Source organism: Acinonyx jubatus, chromosome E3, assembly GCF_027475565.1.
Source record: "Acinonyx jubatus isolate Ajub_Pintada_27869175 chromosome E3, VMU_Ajub_asm_v1.0, whole genome shotgun sequence".
NCBI lineage: Eukaryota > Metazoa > Chordata > Mammalia > Carnivora > Felidae > Acinonyx > Acinonyx jubatus.
This window is the reverse complement of record NC_069398.1, coordinates 18,434,795-18,454,086: the sequence shown is the minus strand read 5'-3', so window position 1 is coordinate 18,454,086 and position 19,292 is coordinate 18,434,795. Positions and strand designations below refer to the sequence as shown.

Genomic DNA, 19,292 nt, shown 5'->3' with positions numbered 1-19,292 from the left:
CCGCGCCTGCGCGCTCCCGCCCGGTCTCCATCTTGGAATTGGGAGGAAGAGAGAGAGGGAGACCGGGACGAGACCGGGGCTGTGGTGCGGAGAGAGGCTGAGGCTGAGAAGAGGAGAGGGAGAGAAGGCGCGGGGACCGCCCTTAGCTACAATCTTTCAGCTGCCCTCAGGAGAGGAAGGGGGAAAGGGAGGAGACCGGGGCGGGAGTGAGGGCTGTCACCCTCGGACCCCGGCGTGAGAGGGGCCGTGCGGCCGGACGTCCTCGGGGTGGGCCCCCTGTCGGTGGCCGAAGACCTGGGGCTCAGGCCCTTCCGTCGTGAATTTCCGGGCTTGACTCCTCGCTTCTCAAATATCCGGGTATCAGCCCCTCAGATCCCACATATCCAGGACTCGGGTCCTAACCTCTCTAAACCTGGGGCTCCGTTTCATAGGATTTCAAATATCGGGTTCAGGTCCCTGCGTGCACCAGTATCCGGGGTTCATTCCCCACGCGTTCAGGTATCAAATTCAGCCTCCCTTCGTTCAAATATCTGGGGTTCATACCCCACAATCAGAAATCCGGGATTCAGCAACTGTCGCCCTCGCGGAGGAGGAGGACTGGACCGCGAGGTCAGATCAGGTTGTCACCCCCTCCCCTCCAGGGGAGGCTTCCCGGGCCCGCCCCTCAGGAAGGGCGAAAGCCGAGGAAGAGGTGGCAAGGGGAAAGGTCTCCTTGCCCCTCTCCCTGCTTGGCAGAGCCGCTGGAGGACCCCAGGAGGAGGCGGAAGCGCTGGGGCACCATAGTGACCCCTACCAGGTGAGACGGGGTGCAGGGGCGCGGGTCCCTGTGTCTAGCATTGAGAAGAAAGCGTGCTCCTTTTTGAGGAACTGGGCCTGGGTAGGCCCTCTCCTCAGGATGAAGCCCAGTGGGCCAGTGGTCAGCCTCTGGCTAGCCGTGCCTGCTGCTGCCACCTTGTTCCTCTTCCTTCATAATATCTGTTTCATGGGGGACCTCAGGTGACAGGGTCTTTGATGTCATGGGGGTCACGCCCTAAGATGCTTGAGCTAATTAGATGGGTTTGCACTCTTGCTCTTCTCCCATGTTCACTTTGTCCCTCACAGCTACCTGTTCTCCATTATACCTCTTTCTCCTGATTGCTCTGGGGTGTTGATTCCCTTGCCTCTGATCTCTGTGATGGGTCCACTTAGCTTTTTTTTTTTAGGCATGATCTGGTTGGATTTCTTGTCCTTTGAAGGAAGTGTGTGTGTGCATTTGTGTTTGGGGGTGCCTGGCAATATTTTCCCCCACCTGTATTGTTACCTTCCAACCTCCTGCTGATGGTGATATATTTGTCAAGCAGTCTGTCATTTACAAGTGTTTTATATCTGTTCTCTCATGTGACACCCCCCCCCCATTCACCCTGTGGGGGCCTCTTTTATTGCCGTCTTCCCATTTTACAGTTGAGAATATTGAGGCTCAGAGAGGTTGCTCAAGGTCACACAGTAGCAGAATCAGGATTTGAACCCAGGTTCTTGATGAAGTTTTGCCCCTGCTCCATACCTGTCTCTTGCCGTCTCTTCTTGGCCAGGGGTCCAAAGGGGAATGAGTTGGGGTGAGATAGAAGAATGGGGGGTGGGGTGGGGAGAAGAGCTTCCTTTTTAGGAGGACTGTACTCAGAAGCTTTCCCTGATGGGAAGCTCTGGCTCCTGTCTTCTGTCTCATGGATTTTTCTCCCTACTGTGACCTTCATCTCTACCCTGATTCCAGTCTTTGGTCTAGGTTCCTGAGAGGGTTCTGTCTTTTGACAAATGATAGCCATAGTGGTGTCTCTTCACAGTTAAAGCCAAGCTGCTGGGCTAGGATGATCCCCAAAGTCTTAAGTCATTTTTGTGGTGACCCTGGAGGCAGGGAAGGAAAAATCCATATGCTGAGTGTCTGCATAGTGTTCTTAAGGATGAGATCTCATTAAAAATCCCACAACAGCCCTATGCTGTAATCCGTTTTACTGAAGAGAAGACCAAGCATAAGGAACTTACTCAAAACACTGTTGCTGTATGTTGCCAATGAGATGTACTGTTAGTGTAGTTTAGGGACAGACAGACTTGGGTTTCCCCATCTGCAGAATGGTGATAACATTGTCCCTTGAGAAGGTGGCTGTGATTTAGCACAGACCTTGGTAATTGCTCAAATGTTCATTATTTGAGGAAGAGGCCCCGTGTGATATTTTGTTGGCATCCTTACATGTGGCCTATGGTCCTGGGTTGACATTCTGGGCTGGGTGCTGGTAAAGAGGTCAAGAAGATTCCTTTGGCAAGTTGTGAGCACCTGCCTTTGTGTGTGGGTGTGTGGTGGGGCTGATGGGTGCTTGGCAGGGTTGCTGGCAGGAGAATGGAGAAGGGGGCCGATTCTGAGCAGCTTGGGAGTTGCTGAGGGCTTGGCTGAGGGCAATCAATCAATCTCCTAGGCTATTCTGAGCCCTCTGCACCCTGGGGGCCCACCGGAGAGTCAGGCTTACTTCTTGCCCTCCAGCTTCCAGTTGGGCTGAGACAAAATTAACAACACAACAGGAAACAATGCCCGACAGAATATAATTACATGCTAAATTGTTAGGTGCTTTAAAGGAGCTAGAACTCTGCCCTGGGAGTCCAGCTCTGCTGAAGGCTCTTTTGTGCCTAAATTCCAACAAGTGCTTAGCCAGGAGCTTGGCCTGGCATTCCCTGGGGAAAAGGGGCGGGGTCCTTGGCTACCAGGTACTGCAGGCTCTTTCTCTGGGTGTTTGGCTGGGTGCTCTAGGAGCTCTCCCCAAAGGCTGAAGTGGTCAAGGGAGGCTTCCTGCAGGAGGGGGCTAAGAGAGTAATAAGCACACAGGCCTGATTGGAGAGAAGGTCCTCTTCTCTGACCTTGAAGAAGTCCTCCTTCCTTTCTATGCCTCAGTCACCTCATCTGTGAAATGGTGATCACTATCCTGCCCTGCTTGTTTCATAGCGCTGTTTTAAAAACAGTGGTAGAGGACCAGCTTTGGATGTCACTTAACCTTTCTGAGCCTGTTTCCTCATTGCAAGATAAGGGTACCCCGATAGTAATACCTCACAAGGTTGTGGCAAGGGTTGAATGAGAGAGATGCATGTAAGGTGCTTACTGTACATGCTCAATAAATGTTATTTGTACACCACAAATGTCCTGTACCTGTGTGTGATGCATATGCAATTGGACTGGTCAAGTAAGACAGCCCAGGTCACAGAGAGGTCCCCAAAGCCAGCCACCATTTCTGTCCCTGTCCTTCCCATCCTCCCTGCCACAATGTCCCTAGCCCTTTTTGAGAGCAAGTCTTCTGGCCCTTCTGGGCCAATACCCACTTCTAACAATGGCCGGATTTCCACTACCTCCGGCCTGGCCGTTTCCTGCTCTCTTCCAGGGTGTGAGAGGTTGAGGGAGGAGGGGGCCTCGACGCCAAGGGGAACAGGAAGGTGCCTGGAAATATTTGGGGTATGGGACTTGTGGGACAGGACACTTGGGAATCTGGGGTTCTGGCTAGGAGGTGGGATCTTTTATTCTTGAGGGGAGAAGTAGGGGGGTTGTAGGGAAATGGATCTTACTGAGGGCTGAGGGGGGTGGTGAGGATGCTTAGCTCTCAGTCTTCCTAGCAGTTTTAGGGACTCCAGGGACCCGGCCCCCGTGCTCTGGTTGCTAGGGCAACTTCATTTTTTTGGAGCTTTGATGTTGTTCCTAATCTCCCCCCTGCCCTTCCTCAGCGGTGCCTCCCCCTCATCAGGGAACTAGGGGAGGAGAAGGCAGAAATTTGAGGGGTCCCTGCCTCTCTGTGAGTGTCTCATCTTCGCTGTAAGGGTCCCCTCTTCATTCTCCAGGTCAGGCCCCACTCTCAGGGCCCCCAGGGGCCATCATGCCAGCTGGGGGCCGGGCCGGGAGCCTGAAGGACCCTGATGTGGCTGAGCTCTTCTTCAAGGATGACCCTGAAAAGCTCTTCTCTGATCTCCGGGAAATTGGCCATGGCAGCTTTGGAGCCGTGTACTTTGTAAGTTGGGGCTTAGGAGAATGGGGTAGGGATGGGCACTGCATTCTTCCCCCTGTGGACCTCCAAGCCTCCTGCGCTGCCATACCACACCAGCCTTTCCCGCCCTCTCCTTTTGGGCCAAAAAAATCTTCCTGCTGCCCAGTTCTCACCAAGGGCTTTCACCAGCTTCTGGTCTGGTCTTCTAGGCCCGAGATGTCCGGAATAGTGAGGTGGTGGCCATCAAGAAGATGTCCTATAGTGGGAAGCAGTCAAATGAGGTGGGTCAGGTTTGACAAGAATGGTAAGGGACAGAGCAGGGGACCCCAGGCTCAATGTGCGGGCTGAGTAAACCTCTTCTTCCCTGACCTCCTCTCAGAAGTGGCAGGACATCATCAAGGAGGTGCGGTTCCTGCAGAAGCTCCGGCACCCCAATACCATTCAGTACCGGGGCTGTTACCTGAGGGAGCACACGGCTTGGGTGAGCTAGCCCACTGAATCTGGCCTGATCTTTGCCCCCATCCTTGTCCTGGTCCAGTCTCTTAGTGGGCCCTGTTCCAGGTGCCATTATGGGACCTTGGAAGGGAGGAAGTCTCTCCCAACCTCTTTAGTCCTCAGGCAAACCCATGGACAACAGTGTCTCCAGAAAGAGGCTGGTTTGAAGAGAGTCATAAACTGTTAGTAGTTGGAAAGGGGCATATGGGCTGGAGGAAATGGAGATATAATGGGGCTTTGAAAGGATTCAGATGGGAGTTGTGGTATCTTGTCTCCCCTTCCTAGGGGAGGCCCTGACTAGGAACTCTCCCACCACCACCACCACGTTTTCTCAGTTGTCCTTCCTCTTTGTCTTCACCCTGGAGGTAATGCCTGAGTGAAGGATAGGCAGAGAAGCTCTCTGTTTGAATCTCTGCCCAAGAGAGGTGGGCCAGGGGTGACCAGATGTGCTTATCTCTGACCCTTCACCCTTTCTTAGCTGGTGATGGAGTATTGCCTGGGCTCAGCTTCTGACCTTCTAGAAGGTAAGTGGCTCTTTGGCCAACAAGTGGGAGAAGTGAGAAGAGCAAAGAAGCTGTAGGGAAAGGGATCAGGGGAGCTTGTTCCAGCCCCACCCTTGGGCTCCCTCAGTTTGATGTTTTTCCCTCACTCCCCAGTGCACAAGAAGCCCCTTCAGGAGGTGGAGATTGCAGCTGTGACCCATGGGGCCCTTCAGGGCCTGGCTTACCTGCACTCCCACAACATGATCCATAGGTACAAGGAACATTGACAATGGCTGGGAGGGGGTGCGCTCTACACCACTTATTCAGCTGGGCTGCAGCCTTCTTGGAAACCTGGTGCTAAAGCCCCTTGCCCAGCCTTCCTGAGATGTATACCTCATCCTTGTGCTTCATCTCCGGCAGGGATGTGAAGGCTGGAAACATCTTGCTATCAGAGCCAGGCTTGGTGAAGCTAGGGGACTTCGGCTCTGCATCTATCATGGCACCCGCCAACTCCTTTGTGGGCACCCCGTACTGGTGAGTGGGATGGTGGTGAGTGGAGGGAGCCCCTAGGATGTTGGGAGCAATAGTTGGCAGAGTCTGGGCAGGTGATGAGCCTCTTTCTCCTGACCATTCTCCCAGGATGGCTCCAGAGGTGATCCTCGCAATGGATGAGGGGCAGTATGATGGCAAAGTGGATGTCTGGTCCTTGGGGATAACCTGCATCGAGCTGGGTAAGGACGACATCCTCTGTTTCTTCATCCTCTTTTCTCTCCACTGCTTTCTCTTTCTCTGTCTGTTTCCATCCCCATACCATTTCATCCTCAGGCCTCCAAGCTCCTGTCCATTTTGACTGTACCCTTGACCCCCAAGTCAGGCAGCTGTCAAATCCTGCCAGTTCTTAGACCTAAGGATATCAGAGCATTCTTTTCCTGTCCACTACTCTAGTTTTACTTTTTTTTTTTTGAGTGCTAGCTTTGTACCATGCTATGCTAGCAGGTTTGGGGGTATAGCAATGAATGAGGTTCTTGGCCTTGTGGAAGTTACATTCCAGTTGGGGAAACAGATGTGTTTTCTCTTACTGGGACAGAAGCTGAATGGAGGTTACAGGAGCAGTACAACCATAAAGCAAGAGACTTGATCTATTTCAGGGGCTAAGGAATATCTTACAGCAGATATCTAAGCAGAACCATAAAGTAGATAATAGCTGTTTGAAAGACTATAGGGAAGAGCATTCCAGATAGGTAAGAGCAGGCATGCGGAGCTGAGACTGGCTTCAGCTGTTTGAAATATTGCAGGTAATGCCATGTAAAGAGCAGTGAATGATGAGGCCAGAGAGTAAGGCTCACGTGAGTTCATGAGGCCTTGAAGCCTGTCCGGGTTCTCGTCTCTGCCAGCCTATGCTACTGAAATTAACTATTAGTGAGGTAATGTTTGTAAAGCCTCCAACACAGTGCCGGGCACAGACAGTTGCCCAAGAAAAGAGATGCTGTTAGTCTCTCTTATCAACAACTTCCTGCCATGATCTTTCCTACCTCCAGTCTCTTCTTCCCTCCAGTCTCTCTTATGTCAGAGAGATCTGCCCTAGCCGGGTGCTGTTGCTTCGCTCCCCTCCTCAGAGCCATCAGTGCTCCCCATTCCCTTCAAGACCTATGCCATCCCTGCGCTTCCTTCCACCAAGCTAAAAGCCCCGCTTTCTGAAAGTTGGCTCTCACCTTTGTAAGCTCCACACCCTGAGTGTGCCATGAACTTTTCCACTTTCTTAACTTGGTTTGTATTTTGTCTTCTGCCCGAAGTCCGAGATTTGGACACACCCTTTCCCTCCATGTCCACATACGTGCATTTGTCACTCGAGACCACAGCTGGGCAGGTGATGCAAATACATTGGAACAAGCCAGGTAGAAGAAAAATATAGAGCTGTCCATTTTATTCCTACTTTTTGGTAGAGATGTGGACGCCGAGAAATATTTCTCTGTTATTGAAAAGAAACCACCAGTCCTGGTTATAAGCAGATAGTGCGTATCAAAGAAGTAATGTGAAAAAGATTACGGCAAACTGGAGACTGCTATTGCTTTGCTCTAGCCCATCGTTATGCGTAAGTGTCGGCTCCTTTTCACCACATCTAAGTTTTTAGAAGAAACCGGACATTTAGAGTACTATTACTAAATTGCTAGGTTGGAATGTAATTTAAAAATTGCTATTTGGGCCAAAAACATAACAAAACATTTGTCTGGGCCTCGAGGAGCTCCTGGCTTGCAACTTCTAATCTAAGGCCCAGCTCCAATATCCCTTTTTCCAAAAGACCTGCCCTTAATCCCCTGCACACCTACCAGCTTGAGAACCCACATGCACTCCCAGCTTCCCAACCATTTTTCTGTCTCCCTCTTGTAACTTGATAGTACTTGTTGAGTTTTACTTAATCTTTCCTATTAGGCTAGAGGTTCCTTGAGGACAGAGCCTGTTTCTTGTTTTTCCTTATCTTTCCCTTAACACTTAGCAAGTTTTTTGCTCTTACTTGGCATCTAATAGAATGTTAGTTGGGCTGATAACTGCTTCTTTCTGCCTTTGATCTCTATTCCATTGTATACAGGGGAGAGGATGGGTGTTACATTTTATGGAGGAAATTAATTGAGATGATGAGAATTGCTCAGGGCCATACAGCAAGGAAGTCAGGGAGCTGGGGTGTGAACCCAAATCCTCTGATTTCCATTCCACTCTGCCCATCTGCCACCTCTCACCTTCTCCCTGTTCACCTTTCTCTGTAGCGGAACGGAAACCACCGCTGTTTAACATGAATGCGATGAGTGCCTTATACCACATTGCACAGAACGAGTCCCCCGTGCTCCAGTCAGGACACTGGTGAGGACTGGGATTCCTGGGCCCAGGGGTTAGGCCATAGGGTAAGGCTACCTGGCTTATGGCCTCCCCCCCTTCCTCATCCTCCCATGACTTCTAGGTCTGAGTACTTCCGGAATTTTGTTGACTCCTGTCTTCAGAAAATCCCTCAAGACAGACCAACCTCAGAGGTTCTTCTGAAGGTAAGGGCTCACTGGCCTAGCATTCTCCTAGAACCGTTGCCTGTTAGAACCACAAAACCCTTCAGTGAAATTAGTGATTCCCAGCTCTTCCTCCACCAAGAACTTCATGTATGAATTCCCACCCGCATTCCCAGTGCCCAATGGACTCTGTGTTTTGCAAGATTTTGTCTACCAGACTGTCTTTATTTATTAAGTAATAATTTGTTTTCCCATCTCTTGTTAATCAAAGACGTATATAATTGCCAGCCAGAGCTTCTGGTCTGCGTGCGATAACCAGGGTTACCACACTGATCTGATGTAATTCAAGCCAAAAGCCTGGGTAGCCTTGTCATGGGTAAATGTATGATTTCCCTTAGGTGTGTTTTGAGATATCAAAAGTAGAGGGGCCCCCATTCCCTTCACAGATCCATGGGGCCTAAGGAGCCCTAGTTGGGAACTGATGTAGACAGTCTAGTTTGACCTACTTGTTTTATAATTGTGGGATACCTTATGAAATCCAGAGAGGCCTCATGACATGTCCAGGGGCACACAGCATGTTGATAGAGGACCTGGACTAGAATCCAGATCTCCTGACTGTTCTTGTCTGTCAGCTGTGCTTGGAGGAACAGGAGCCTGTCTGGGGAGGGGTGATTGGGTGGTGAAAATGTGGGGGCAGGGCTTACCTAGCACAAGGCCAGCATCAGCTCCTGGTGGGCATGGGCCCCAGGGAAGTTCCTCAGGCCAGAGGGAGTGTCAGGGCCCATGGGATATTTGGGGTGGGGGTAGGTGCTCTGCAGCAGGCCTCAGTGTTCTCTCCCCTCAGCACCGCTTTGTGCTCCGGGAGCGGCCACCCACAGTCATCATGGACCTAATCCAGAGGACCAAGGATGCCGTGCGGGAGCTGGACAATTTGCAGTACCGAAAGATGAAGAAGATACTGTTCCAAGAAGCACCCAATGGCCCTGGTGCTGAAGCCCCAGAGGAGGAGGAGGTGACCCAGCTTACCCTGCCACCCTTTTTTCCCCACTGTGTTTTGCTTGCCTCCTAGCAGTTGCTTGGCTCACCTTCCCTCTCCTTCCTCCTGCCCTCTGTCTCCCTGTGCTATCTCCATATACATACCCCTTATCCTTCCCCTTCCCTGCCCAACAGCCTGCGCCCTGTCCACAGGAGGCCGAGCCCTACATGCACCGGGCTGGGACGCTGACCAGTCTAGAGAGTAGCCACTCAGTGCCAAGCATGTCCATCAGCGCCTCCAGCCAGAGCAGTTCAGTCAATAGCCTAGCTGATGCCTCGGACAACGAGGAGGAAGAGGAGGAGGAGGAAGAGGAAGAGGAGGAAGAGGAAGGCCCTGAAGCCCGAGAGATGGCCATGATGCAAGAAGGGGAGCATACAGTTACCTCCCATAGTTCCATCATCCACCGACTGCCGGTATGCAGCTCACCCTCAGGAGGCCTGATGGTGACAAGGCTGAGCCCCAGCTCTCCCTCCCAAGTGTGATTGCTCCTCCTCTAAGTCAGACTGGGTCTCCAGGGATCTCCTCTTGGGCCCAGTGGCCTCTGAACCTTGGGCATCCCTTTCACCTTCCCTTCCTCTAGGGTTCTGACAACTTGTATGATGACCCCTACCAGCCGGAGATGACCCCAGGTCCTCTCCAGCCACCCGCAGCCCCAGCTCCCACCTCTACCACCTCTTCTGCCCGCCGCCGGGCCTACTGCCGCAACAGGGATCACTTTGCCACCATCCGTACTGCCTCCCTGGTAAGTGTAGCCATCCTCTCTCAGCCTGGATGCCCCAAACTCTTAAGTCCAGAGATGATTTGTTTTTCCCCTCTGGCACTGGATTAAGTTCAGATTCCGCTCTCACTTTTTGTTGCCGTCTTTCATTTTCTCCTCTCCTTGACCCTCTCCATTCTCTTCTCCCAACGGACTGTTTTGGTCACATTGCCCGATGTGGGTATTCCTAGTTTGATAAACTCTTCCTCCATTTTCATGGCTAGGCTTAAGTAGCATGTCCTGGGGTGCCTTCCCAGGCCCTTGACCAGCCAGGTGTATCACATCCCTGTGCTGTGGTGCTTCTAAATGACATTATGATAGGTGTGCTGGATTTTATGCTCCTGGAGGGCAGGAATAGTGGCCAGTGTCTGCCTCATACCATGATTAGCTCTCAGGCTCACACACATGCCTGAGTATTTCATCCTTCCAGCTCCTCTGGAGAGAGAGGGTATGATCCCAGTTGAGAGATGAGGCAGTGGTGACTCAGACATTCTGCTTGTCCAAGGCACTTGCCGAAACACCTTTGGTGGTTTTCAGATTCTCAAATTAAGCAAGACTGGTTTTCCTAAGATCAAGTCATGGTAATGTTTTTCTCAGTTCACAGGAAAAGATGGGTAGACTTTTCATAAAACACAGTCTTTCATCCATACTTTGAGTAAACCTTTAGATTTCATTCTTGCTTAGTTGCAAACACCAACATTAATTCCGTTATGGGTCAGTGATTGGTCTAGTATATTCTTATGGGATAGCTCTTCAGATCCTGTGATGCTTAGTGCTTTGTTGTACTGTGTAGAGAGGTCCAGGGTTTCCTGGACCTGATTTCCGGTCCCTGATTTCCAGGGACTTGGCCACCTGGACTAGTTGGAGTTGTGCCCACTTGACAATGGGACCTGAGCTCCAAACCTCAGATGTGGACATCCAGGCCCAGTGTTCTTGATACTCCCAACATCTCAGGGCCCAGATCCCAGCTGCATACCTGGGCTGTAATGAGTCCTCAGTGTTTGCTGAAGGGGAAGAAAAACAGTGTTTGTTAGTTCAGAGTGTTCTAGACGCTATTATGCATGTATCAGGCGTAATTTCCACAGCTTTCTATAAGGAGGTGGTATTGTCCCATTTAGCAGATAAGGGAACTGAGGCTAGTGTCATTAACTTGCTTGAGGTTACCTGGTTAGTAAGTGACCAAGCTGGGGGTTGGGCCCAGGTATGTTTGACTTTGAACTAACCTGAATTGTTGCCACTTTTGCATCGGGCCCTGCGCGCGGCACCTTTTATCGAGTCATTCAGTGATATCAGCGTGTGAAATAGACTGTATCTCCATCATCCAGTGGAGGTGGCAGACTCAGAGGGGCTACGTGTGATGAAGGCACCAAATGAGAACCGAACCCATGAGTCTGAAATCCGTGTTCACCAATAGAGCATGAAAACCATGTGAGTAATGAGATGAGGCCAGGACTGAGCCCCACTTCTCATCCTCTGTCCTGCCCCAGGTCAGCCGTCAGATCCAGGAGCATGAGCAGGACTCAGCCCTGCGGGAGCAGCTGAGTGGCTATAAGCGGATGCGACGACAGCACCAGAAACAGCTGCTGGCCTTGGAGTCACGGCTGAGGGGTGAACGTGAGGAGCATAGCGCACGGCTACAGCGGGAGCTTGAGGCACAGCGGGCCGGCTTTGGGGCTGAGGCAGAAAAACTGTCCCGGCGGCACCAGGCCATTGGTGAGAAGGAGGCACGAGCCGCCCAGGCCGAGGAGCGAAAGTTCCAGCAGCACATCCTTGGGCAGCAGAAGAAAGAGCTAGCGGCCCTGCTGGAGGCACAGAAGCGAACCTACAAACTTCGGAAGGAGCAGCTAAAGGAGGTGAGATGGGGCTGCAGCAACGGACAGGGCCTGTGGTGGGTGAGGTGCCCTGACTCCCTGCCCTCCCCATGGCCTTGCCCAGGAGCTCCAGGAGAACCCCAGCACACCCAAGCGGGAGAAGGCCGAGTGGCTTCTGCGGCAGAAGGAGCAACTCCAGCAGTGCCAGGCAGAGGAGGAGGCGGGGCTGCTGCGGCGACAGCGTCAGTACTTTGAGCTTCAGTGTCGCCAGTATAAGCGCAAGATGCTGCTGGCCCGTCACAGCCTGGACCAGGACCTGCTGCGGGAGGTAGGCCACCCCACCCTCCATCCCCCTCCCCACAGCACAGGCACCTATTTTTCCCTCTACCCTCTTTCGTGCTGTGGTTTGGCTTCTCTTCCACACCCCTTGTTTCCTCGTGCCTGTCACCCTGCTAGAGCTCCCTGGGCTTCCATTCCCAGGCCAGCCAGCAGCTTGGCTCCTTTACACCCCTCAGCTCCCCATGCTCAGCGCCCTCTGCCAGGGAGTTCTGGGGCTCTCTTGACACCAACAAGGCTTCCTGACGAGCTCTGGGCCCTGCCTCCCTTCTGCCTCAGGATTTGAACAAGAAGCAGACCCAGAAGGACTTGGAGTGTGCGTTGCTGCTGCGGCAGCATGAGGCCACGCGAGAGCTGGAGCTACGGCAGCTCCAGGCTGTCCAGCGCACACGGGCCGAACTCACCCGCCTGCAGCACCAGACAGAGCTGGGCAACCAGCTGGAGTACAACAAGCGGCGTGAGCAAGAGTTGCGGCAGAAGCATGCAGCCCAGGTTCGCCAGCAGCCCAAGAGCCTCAAAGTACGTGCAGGCCAGCGTCCCCCGGGCCTCCCGCTCCCCATTCCTGGGGCTCTGGGACCACCCAGCACAGGCACCCCTAGAGAAGAGCAGCCCTGCTCATCTGGCCAGGAGGCAGTCCTGAACCAAAGAATTCTGGGAGAGGAGGAGGAGGAGGAAGCAGTTCCAGAGAGAAGGATTCTGGGAAAGGAAGGGGCTACCCTAGAGCCAGAGGAACAGAGGATATTGGGGGAAGAATCAGGAACCCCTAGTCCCAACCCACAAAAACATAGTTTGATTGATGAGGAAGGTTGGGGTCTGCCTGAGGAGGAGATAGAAGAGCTTAGGGTCCCATCCCTGGTGCCCCAAGAGAGGAGCATTGTGGGCCAGGAGGCAGCTGGGGAATGGAGGTTATGGGAGAAGCAGGACGGGAGCCTCCTGGATGAGGAATTTGAGCTTGGCTGGATCCCGGGCCCAGCGCTGACCCCAGTCCCCGAGGAAGATGAGGAAGAGGAAGAGGGGGCGCCAATTAGGACCCCGAGGGATCCTGGAGATGGCTGTCCCTCACCAGACATCCCCCCTGAACCCCCTCCAACACGTCTGAGGCATGGCCCTATTAGCCAGCTCCCTGGACTCCTGTCCCATGGCCTCCTGGCTGGCCTCTCCTTTGCAGTGGGATCCTCCTCTGGCCTCCTGCCCCTGCTACTTCTGCTGCTGCTCCCACTGCTGGCAGCCCAGGGTGGGGGTGGCCTGCAGGCAGCGCTCCTGGCCCTTGAGGTCGGGCTGGTGGGCCTCGGGGCCTCCTACCTACTTCTTTGTACAGCTCTGCACCTGCCCCCCAGTCTGTTCCTCCTCCTGGCCCAGGGCACTGCACTGGGGGCTGTCCTGGGTTTGAGCTGGCGCCGTGGCCTTATGGGTGTCCCTCTGGGCCTTGGGGCTGCCTGGCTCCTAGCCTGGCCAGGCCTGGCTCTACCTCTGGCAGCTCTGGCAGCTGGGGGCAAATGGGTGCGGCAGCAGGGCCCCCGGATGCGCCGGGGCATCTCTCGACTCTGGCTGCGGGCTCTGCTGCGCCTGTCGCCTGTGGCCTTTTGTGCCCTACAGGGCTGTGGAGCTGTGGGGGACCGAGGCCTGTTTGCACTCTACCCCAAGACCAACAAGGATGGCTTCCGCAGCCGTCTGCCCGTTCCTGGGCCCCGGCGGGGTAATCCCCGCACTGCCCGACACCCGCTAGCCCTGTTGGCGAGGTTTTGGACCCTGTGCAAGGGCTGGAACTGGCGCCTGGCACGGGCCAGCCAGGGTTTAGCCTCCCACTTGCCCCCTTGGGCTATCCACACACTGGCCAGCTGGGGCCTGCTCCGAGGTGAGAGGCCCAGCCGTATCCCCCGGCTGCTGCCCCGTAGCCAGCGCCGGCTAGTGCCCTCTGCCTCTCGCCAATCAGCGCCCGGGACTCTAATTGGGCGGCGATCCCGACCCCGCCAGTCCCGGGCCCTGCCCCCTTGGAGGTAACCGACTAGCTCTTCCCCTGCCCGAATCTTAGAGCATCGAGCACTTTATTTCCCACTACTCAGTGAGGTTTCTCCAGTTCCAGTCCTCTCCTCCCTTTCACCCCTCCCTCCTTAGTACACTTCCCCACCTCAGCCCAGTCCTCTGGACCTCTAGACAGGCAGCCTCCTCCACCAGGAGTCCGGAAGTTACACTTTGTGTTCTCCTGACACTCCTCCCCGCCCTAAGTTATTGCTGTTCTCCCACTGTGTGTGTGCTCATCCTCACCCTCATCAACTCAGGCCTGGGGCCAGGGGTGGCGGTGGGTGGGAAGTCATGTTTTTTTTTTTCTCTCTTTGATTTTGTTTTTCTGTCTCCCTTCCAACCTGTCCCCTTTCCCCCACCAAAAAAAGAAAAAGACAAACACAAATAAAATATCTGAGCGGAACTGTACCTTTGGCCCAGGCTGCCTCTGTCTGCTTTGTCCTGCCGCCTAGCCTCCCCGGTATGCCCCCAGTCTGGACCCTTGGCCCCCAGTTCCATGACCTCTTCACCCCCATCTACGTTATCTTAACCCCTTTCACTCCTCAGCCTCATCCTCTCTGCCTTCATAGCTTCGTTGCACCATGACCACCACCAGCTCAGAGGTCTGGGCCCCTGTTGAGCTTCCACAGAACTTCTTGGCCCCACAGCTCCCCTGTTGGTGGGTTCTTTTCCAGAGAGTGTCCTTAGGTTCCGGGGCCTTTTGTCCTTATCACCTGCCTTTTGTCCCAGCCCCTTCCCTATGTGGTTCCCTTCTGGGAACTGAATATCTCCCCTGGCATTAATTAGGCTTTACCCTAGAGGGCTTGGGGAAGGGACTGCAAACTACAGTAGGGGGTGGTGAGTTTGGGGGGCCAGGCAGAGAGTGGGGGCATGGAAATGGGATTGGTTGTGGGCTTGGAGTGGGAGCTGAGTGTCTAAGGGGCTGGGCTGGGATGTGGAGATCTGGTCAGGGTAGCAGCTGCTGGCCCATTGAACCTGTCAGGCCCTTTCTGGCCACCTCCTTTACCCCTTTCCCTTACGTGGCCCTAGATGGGGCCACCCCATCTTATCCATTTCTCAGCTCGGAGCTTATCCTCCTTCCCTCCCTCCCACCCTAAGGTGTTGAACCTGGGACTTTCTCTGTCTTTCCTTAGCTGTGTCGCTCTCTTCCATGGGTGTGTTATGTGACTTGGTTTTCTCACTCTTGTGCACGTTCTGTATCTGCTCACTTGGTTTCTGTCTCTGGGTTGTATTTCCTCTGTCTTTGCATGGTCAGAGCTTCTTGTGCGTACTCCGTACCCTAAAGATTCTCAGTTCTCTGTCCACGAATTCTCCTGCTGTTTCTTGTGTTTTCTACCCAACCCTGAACATGCTCTTGGAACATGCTCTTGTTTACTTGTATCTCTTGCCCATTGAGAATCTTCCTGATCTCTCTTCAGCACAATCCCATCTCTCCATGTCTGTCTGTATACAGCTCCCCCCGCCCCCTCTGTCTAACATGTTTTCTGTTTCTCTCCCTCTCCCTGTCTCTGCTTCTGTCTCCTCTCCTCCTCTCTCTCTTCTCCCCTTCTCCCCTGGTTGTTCCTCCTCCTCCTCCTCCTCCTCCTCTCCCTTGCCCCCATCTCCCCTTGGTCCGTCCACTGCATAGTCTAAGGAGCTGCAGATCAAGAAGCAGTTCCAGGAGACGTGTAAGATCCAGACTCGGCAGTACAAGGCCCTGCGGGCACACTTGCTGGAGACCACACCCAAAGCTCAGCACAAGAGCCTCCTTAAGCGGCTCAAGGAAGAACAGACCCGCAAGCTGGCGATTCTAGCCGAGCAGTATGACCAGTCCATCTCAGAGATGCTCAGCTCACAGGCGGTGAGGCCTGGGGTCCAGGGAGGGAGCGTGGTGGAGGCTGGCCTTTGTACTCCCGCCTTGGTTATGGGAAGTTGGAAGTGGGGGAGTGCGGGGAAAGATGGGGCTTTTGTTCTTGGGGGAAACTTGGATACTCTCCCACTGTTAGTATTCTCCACAATGGTTTTTTTTTTTTTTTATCTCTCTTGAGTATTTTCTTAAGGTCTTGACAAAGCCAGCCTGACTACTCTACCAAGAACCACCAAGGAAAGAGTGGCTATAATTGTTTCCTGGGCCTGAGTTAGTTTAATGTGTGAACAGGGAGCAAATCAAAATGATCGTGGCCCTTGGGCCAATTTACCCAGACTTCTGAGGATTTTGAAGATTGCTGTTCTAAAAGTGATCACACAACAACACTGGAATGGGCCAATTAAAAAATACCCATAGCGTAAAAAGTGACAGTGCCCCTATTCATTGCCATTCTCTCACCCAATCCCATTCTCTGACCCAATCTCAGTTAACTGTTAATAATTGTATTTTAGGTTTTTTCCCTATGCATATTTGAAAGATTACACAAAATTATAAACAAAAGTAGGATTGTGTTGTACATACTGCTCTCTTCTTTTTCCACCTAGTATTTCTTGGACATTTTTCCATGTCAGTACACCTATCTCATTTTTTAAACAGTGTAGAGTTTTCCATGGTATGGACGTACCATAATTTATTTAACCCATCCCTTATTGGTGGACATTTAGGTTGTTTCCAGTATTTTGCTATCACAACGCTTCAGTGAACACCTTCGAGCACATGTGCAAGTATACCTGGGGGATAAATTCCTGGAAGTGTAATTGCTGTGTCACAGGGTATGGCGACCTTTCATTTTGATAGATGTTGAGACTGGCTGCTTCTTGAAACCTTAGGGCCCAGGCCTACCTGGGGCAGGGGAGGATTGCGGGGGTGGGGGAGGAGGCCCCTAAAATTAGTTCTCCCTGTTTGCCAGCTACGGCTTGATGAGACCCAGGAGGCAGAATTCCAGGCCCTTCGGCAGCAGCTGCAGCAGGAGCTGGAGCTGCTAAACGCCTACCAGAGCAAGATCAAGATCCGCACCGAGAGCCAGCATGAGCGGGAGCTGCGGGAGCTGGAGCAGAGGGTGGCTCTGAGGCGGGCGCTGCTGGAGCAGCGGGTAAGGGGGCTCCGGCACCAAGAGGCGCTGGGGAGGGCAGGCTCCCCACCTCCTGCCCCCGGATGCACTAACCTCTTTTCTGGGTGTCCCAGGTGGAAGAGGAGCTGCTGGCCTTGCAGACAGGGCGCTCCGAGCGAATCCGGAGTTTGCTCGAGCGGCAGGCCCGTGAGATCGAGGCTTTCGATGCTGAGAGCATGAGGCTGGGCTTCTCCAGTATGGCTCTGGGGGGCATCCCAGCCGAGGCTGCTGCACAGGGCTATCCTGCTCCACCTCCTGCCCCTGCCTGGCCCTCCCGTCCTGTTCCCCGATCAGGGGCACACTGGAGCCATGGCCCTCCTCCACCGGGCATGCCCCCCCCAGCCTGGCGTCAGCCCTCTCTGCTGGCTCCTCCGGGTCCCCCAAACTGGCTGGGGCCCCCCACACAGAGTGGGACACCTCGTGGTGGAGCCCTGCTGCTGCTAAGAAACAGCCCTCAGCCCCTGCGGCGGGCAGCCTCAGGGGGCAGTGGCAGCGACAACGTGGGCCCACCTGCTGCTGCAGTGCCTGGGCCTCTGAGCCGTAGCACCAGTGTCGCTTCCCACATCCTCAACGGTTCCTCCCACTTCTATTCCTGAAGTGCAGGGTGGATGAGCAGATGAATGGGGCAGGGGCAGGGGTGGGTGGAGCCGGTTCCTGGAGGGCTGTAAGCTTGAGGTCCACCCACAGGTGGGGGACAGGATGTTGGCTCCAGCTCCCCTTAGACCTCCTCATCTCATGAGCTTCTTGGGCTGGCCAGTGGCCCAGGGCCAGCTTGGGCCTCAGTGCCTCAAGGCTGACCAGGAGCCCTTGCCTCCCCACCATGGTGCCAGGGTCTCTCTCCATCACAGCCTTGGGAAAGGAGGGAGATGTGCGTGTCAAATATTCATCTGGTCCCCTGGGGGAGGGGAAGGGTGGGTCTAGATATATTATATTCAGAGAACTATACTACCCCCTGTAATGGGGCCATGGACTGGGGATGCCAGGCCCCCCAGACCTGAGGTGTGGCAGAGCAGGTCTGGGTGGGGAGAACAGAAGGAAAAGGCCTTCCTAGGAAAGGATCAGGATGTTGTCTTGGGATCAGGATGCCTGGTCTCTCCATTCCCCCGTTGCTGTCTGACGTCCTGTGCCGTTTTGTCCTTTATCTTTTTTCTTTTTCTTTTTTTTTTTTTTTTTTTTTTTTAATTGAGATCAGAGCTGGGGCAGGGGAACAAGGGAAGGACCTTGGAAGGGGCTGCTTCCAGACCTGGGGGCAGTCGTGGGAACCCCTCCCAGCTATGGGGTTGGCACAGAGCCCCACAGCAAGCTTTTAATAAACTGTTGGTTATTCTAACAGACCCCGGGACTCACCCTTTCTGTCTAAAGTGTGTATTAAGGACTGTTTGTGGGAGGTGATAGTGTCATTTGTATTTAAAAAGAGAATTTATTGGGATGTGTAACTAAAAATTTCAGTGATTTTAATGACTTCGGGTAGGACTGGATCCACAACCTTAAAGGAGGTTATCCATCTCCTGACTTCTGCTTCCCTTTGTTTTGACTTCAAAGATTTCAAAAGGTTCACTTCACACCAGGCTCCTGGCAGCTCCAAGCCTGTATCTTCATAGCAATCTCAACAGCAAGAATGCCAGCAAAGTCCTAAAGTGACTTCATTGGCTCAGTCTGTAGCCAGAGGCCTGGGGTACTCCTGACCAGATCTACGCCCTGTACCCACCCCTTAAAGGCTAAAAGAATTGGCTCAGGGACTAAATGGCTGTTTCCAGGGGGAAAAGGAAGACGTATACACCAGCTGTCCCCAAGTTCTATCATTATGTTCCTCACATTCTTCTTAAGGCCAGTTACTCAGACCTTCCTCCCAACTAGGCATTAGGTTATGATAGCTAAAAGCGTGATGATAATGAGGGCCCTGCTGGTCAGGCTGGAAGAAGAAGGGTAGGAGCCACCCTCTTCTCTGATAGAGCCTGGTGGCAGATTGGATGGCAGGGTCTGGAGGCTGGGACTTCCTTTGGAGAACCTGAGGGAAATGAAAGGGAATGGGGTGGGGTAGGGAGGCAATGGCTACTCACCTTCCTGGCCCACGGTATAGGGGTAAGAGAGGGGACCGGTTTTTTGTTTCACTATTTTTTACGCTTATTTATTCATTTTGAGAGAAAATCTAAAGCAGGCTTTGTTCTGTCAGCACAGAGCCCTACATGGGGCTCAATCCCATGAATCATGAGATCATGACCTGAGCCCAAACCGAGAGTTAGTCACTTAATCTTATTCAAGTAATCTCTACACTTCGAACTCAGTGACCCCGAGATCAAGAGTTGCTCCTCCCAACTAAGCCAGGCACCCCCCGAGTGGGGACCAGTTTTGAC

At 53.4% G+C, this 19,292-nt stretch overlaps 1 protein-coding gene across 8 annotated transcripts; it reads left to right on the top strand.

Annotated features, from left to right (window-relative positions):
* Positions 1-41: 41 nt before the first annotated feature.
* On the top strand, positions 42-18,272 carry TAOK2 (TAO kinase 2). 8 transcript variants are annotated; one of them, XM_027051578.2, is made up of 19 exons: positions 45-796; positions 3,847-4,013; positions 4,199-4,270; positions 4,369-4,470; positions 4,963-5,008; positions 5,141-5,237; positions 5,387-5,500; positions 5,606-5,697; positions 7,729-7,822; positions 7,920-8,001; positions 8,804-8,971; positions 9,130-9,408; positions 9,576-9,737; positions 11,240-11,605; positions 11,688-11,891; positions 12,179-12,418; positions 15,549-15,761; positions 16,738-16,920; positions 17,013-18,272. In XM_027051578.2, exons 2-19 carry the CDS (start codon positions 3,882-3,884, stop codon positions 17,532-17,534), a joined length of 3,168 nt encoding a protein of 1,055 aa, XP_026907379.1. In that variant the 5' UTR covers positions 45-796; positions 3,847-3,881; the 3' UTR covers positions 17,535-18,272. The 8 variants fall into 8 exon arrangements, 7 of the variants coding, with proteins under 7 accessions (XP_026907376.1, XP_026907377.1, XP_026907379.1 ...); XM_027051582.2 differs by lacking the exon at positions 17,013-18,272 and adding an exon at positions 16,493-16,600 and having other exon boundaries at positions 16,738-16,876; XM_027051579.2 differs by having other exon boundaries at positions 46-796; positions 9,148-9,408.
* Positions 18,273-19,292: the final 1,020 nt, after the last annotated feature.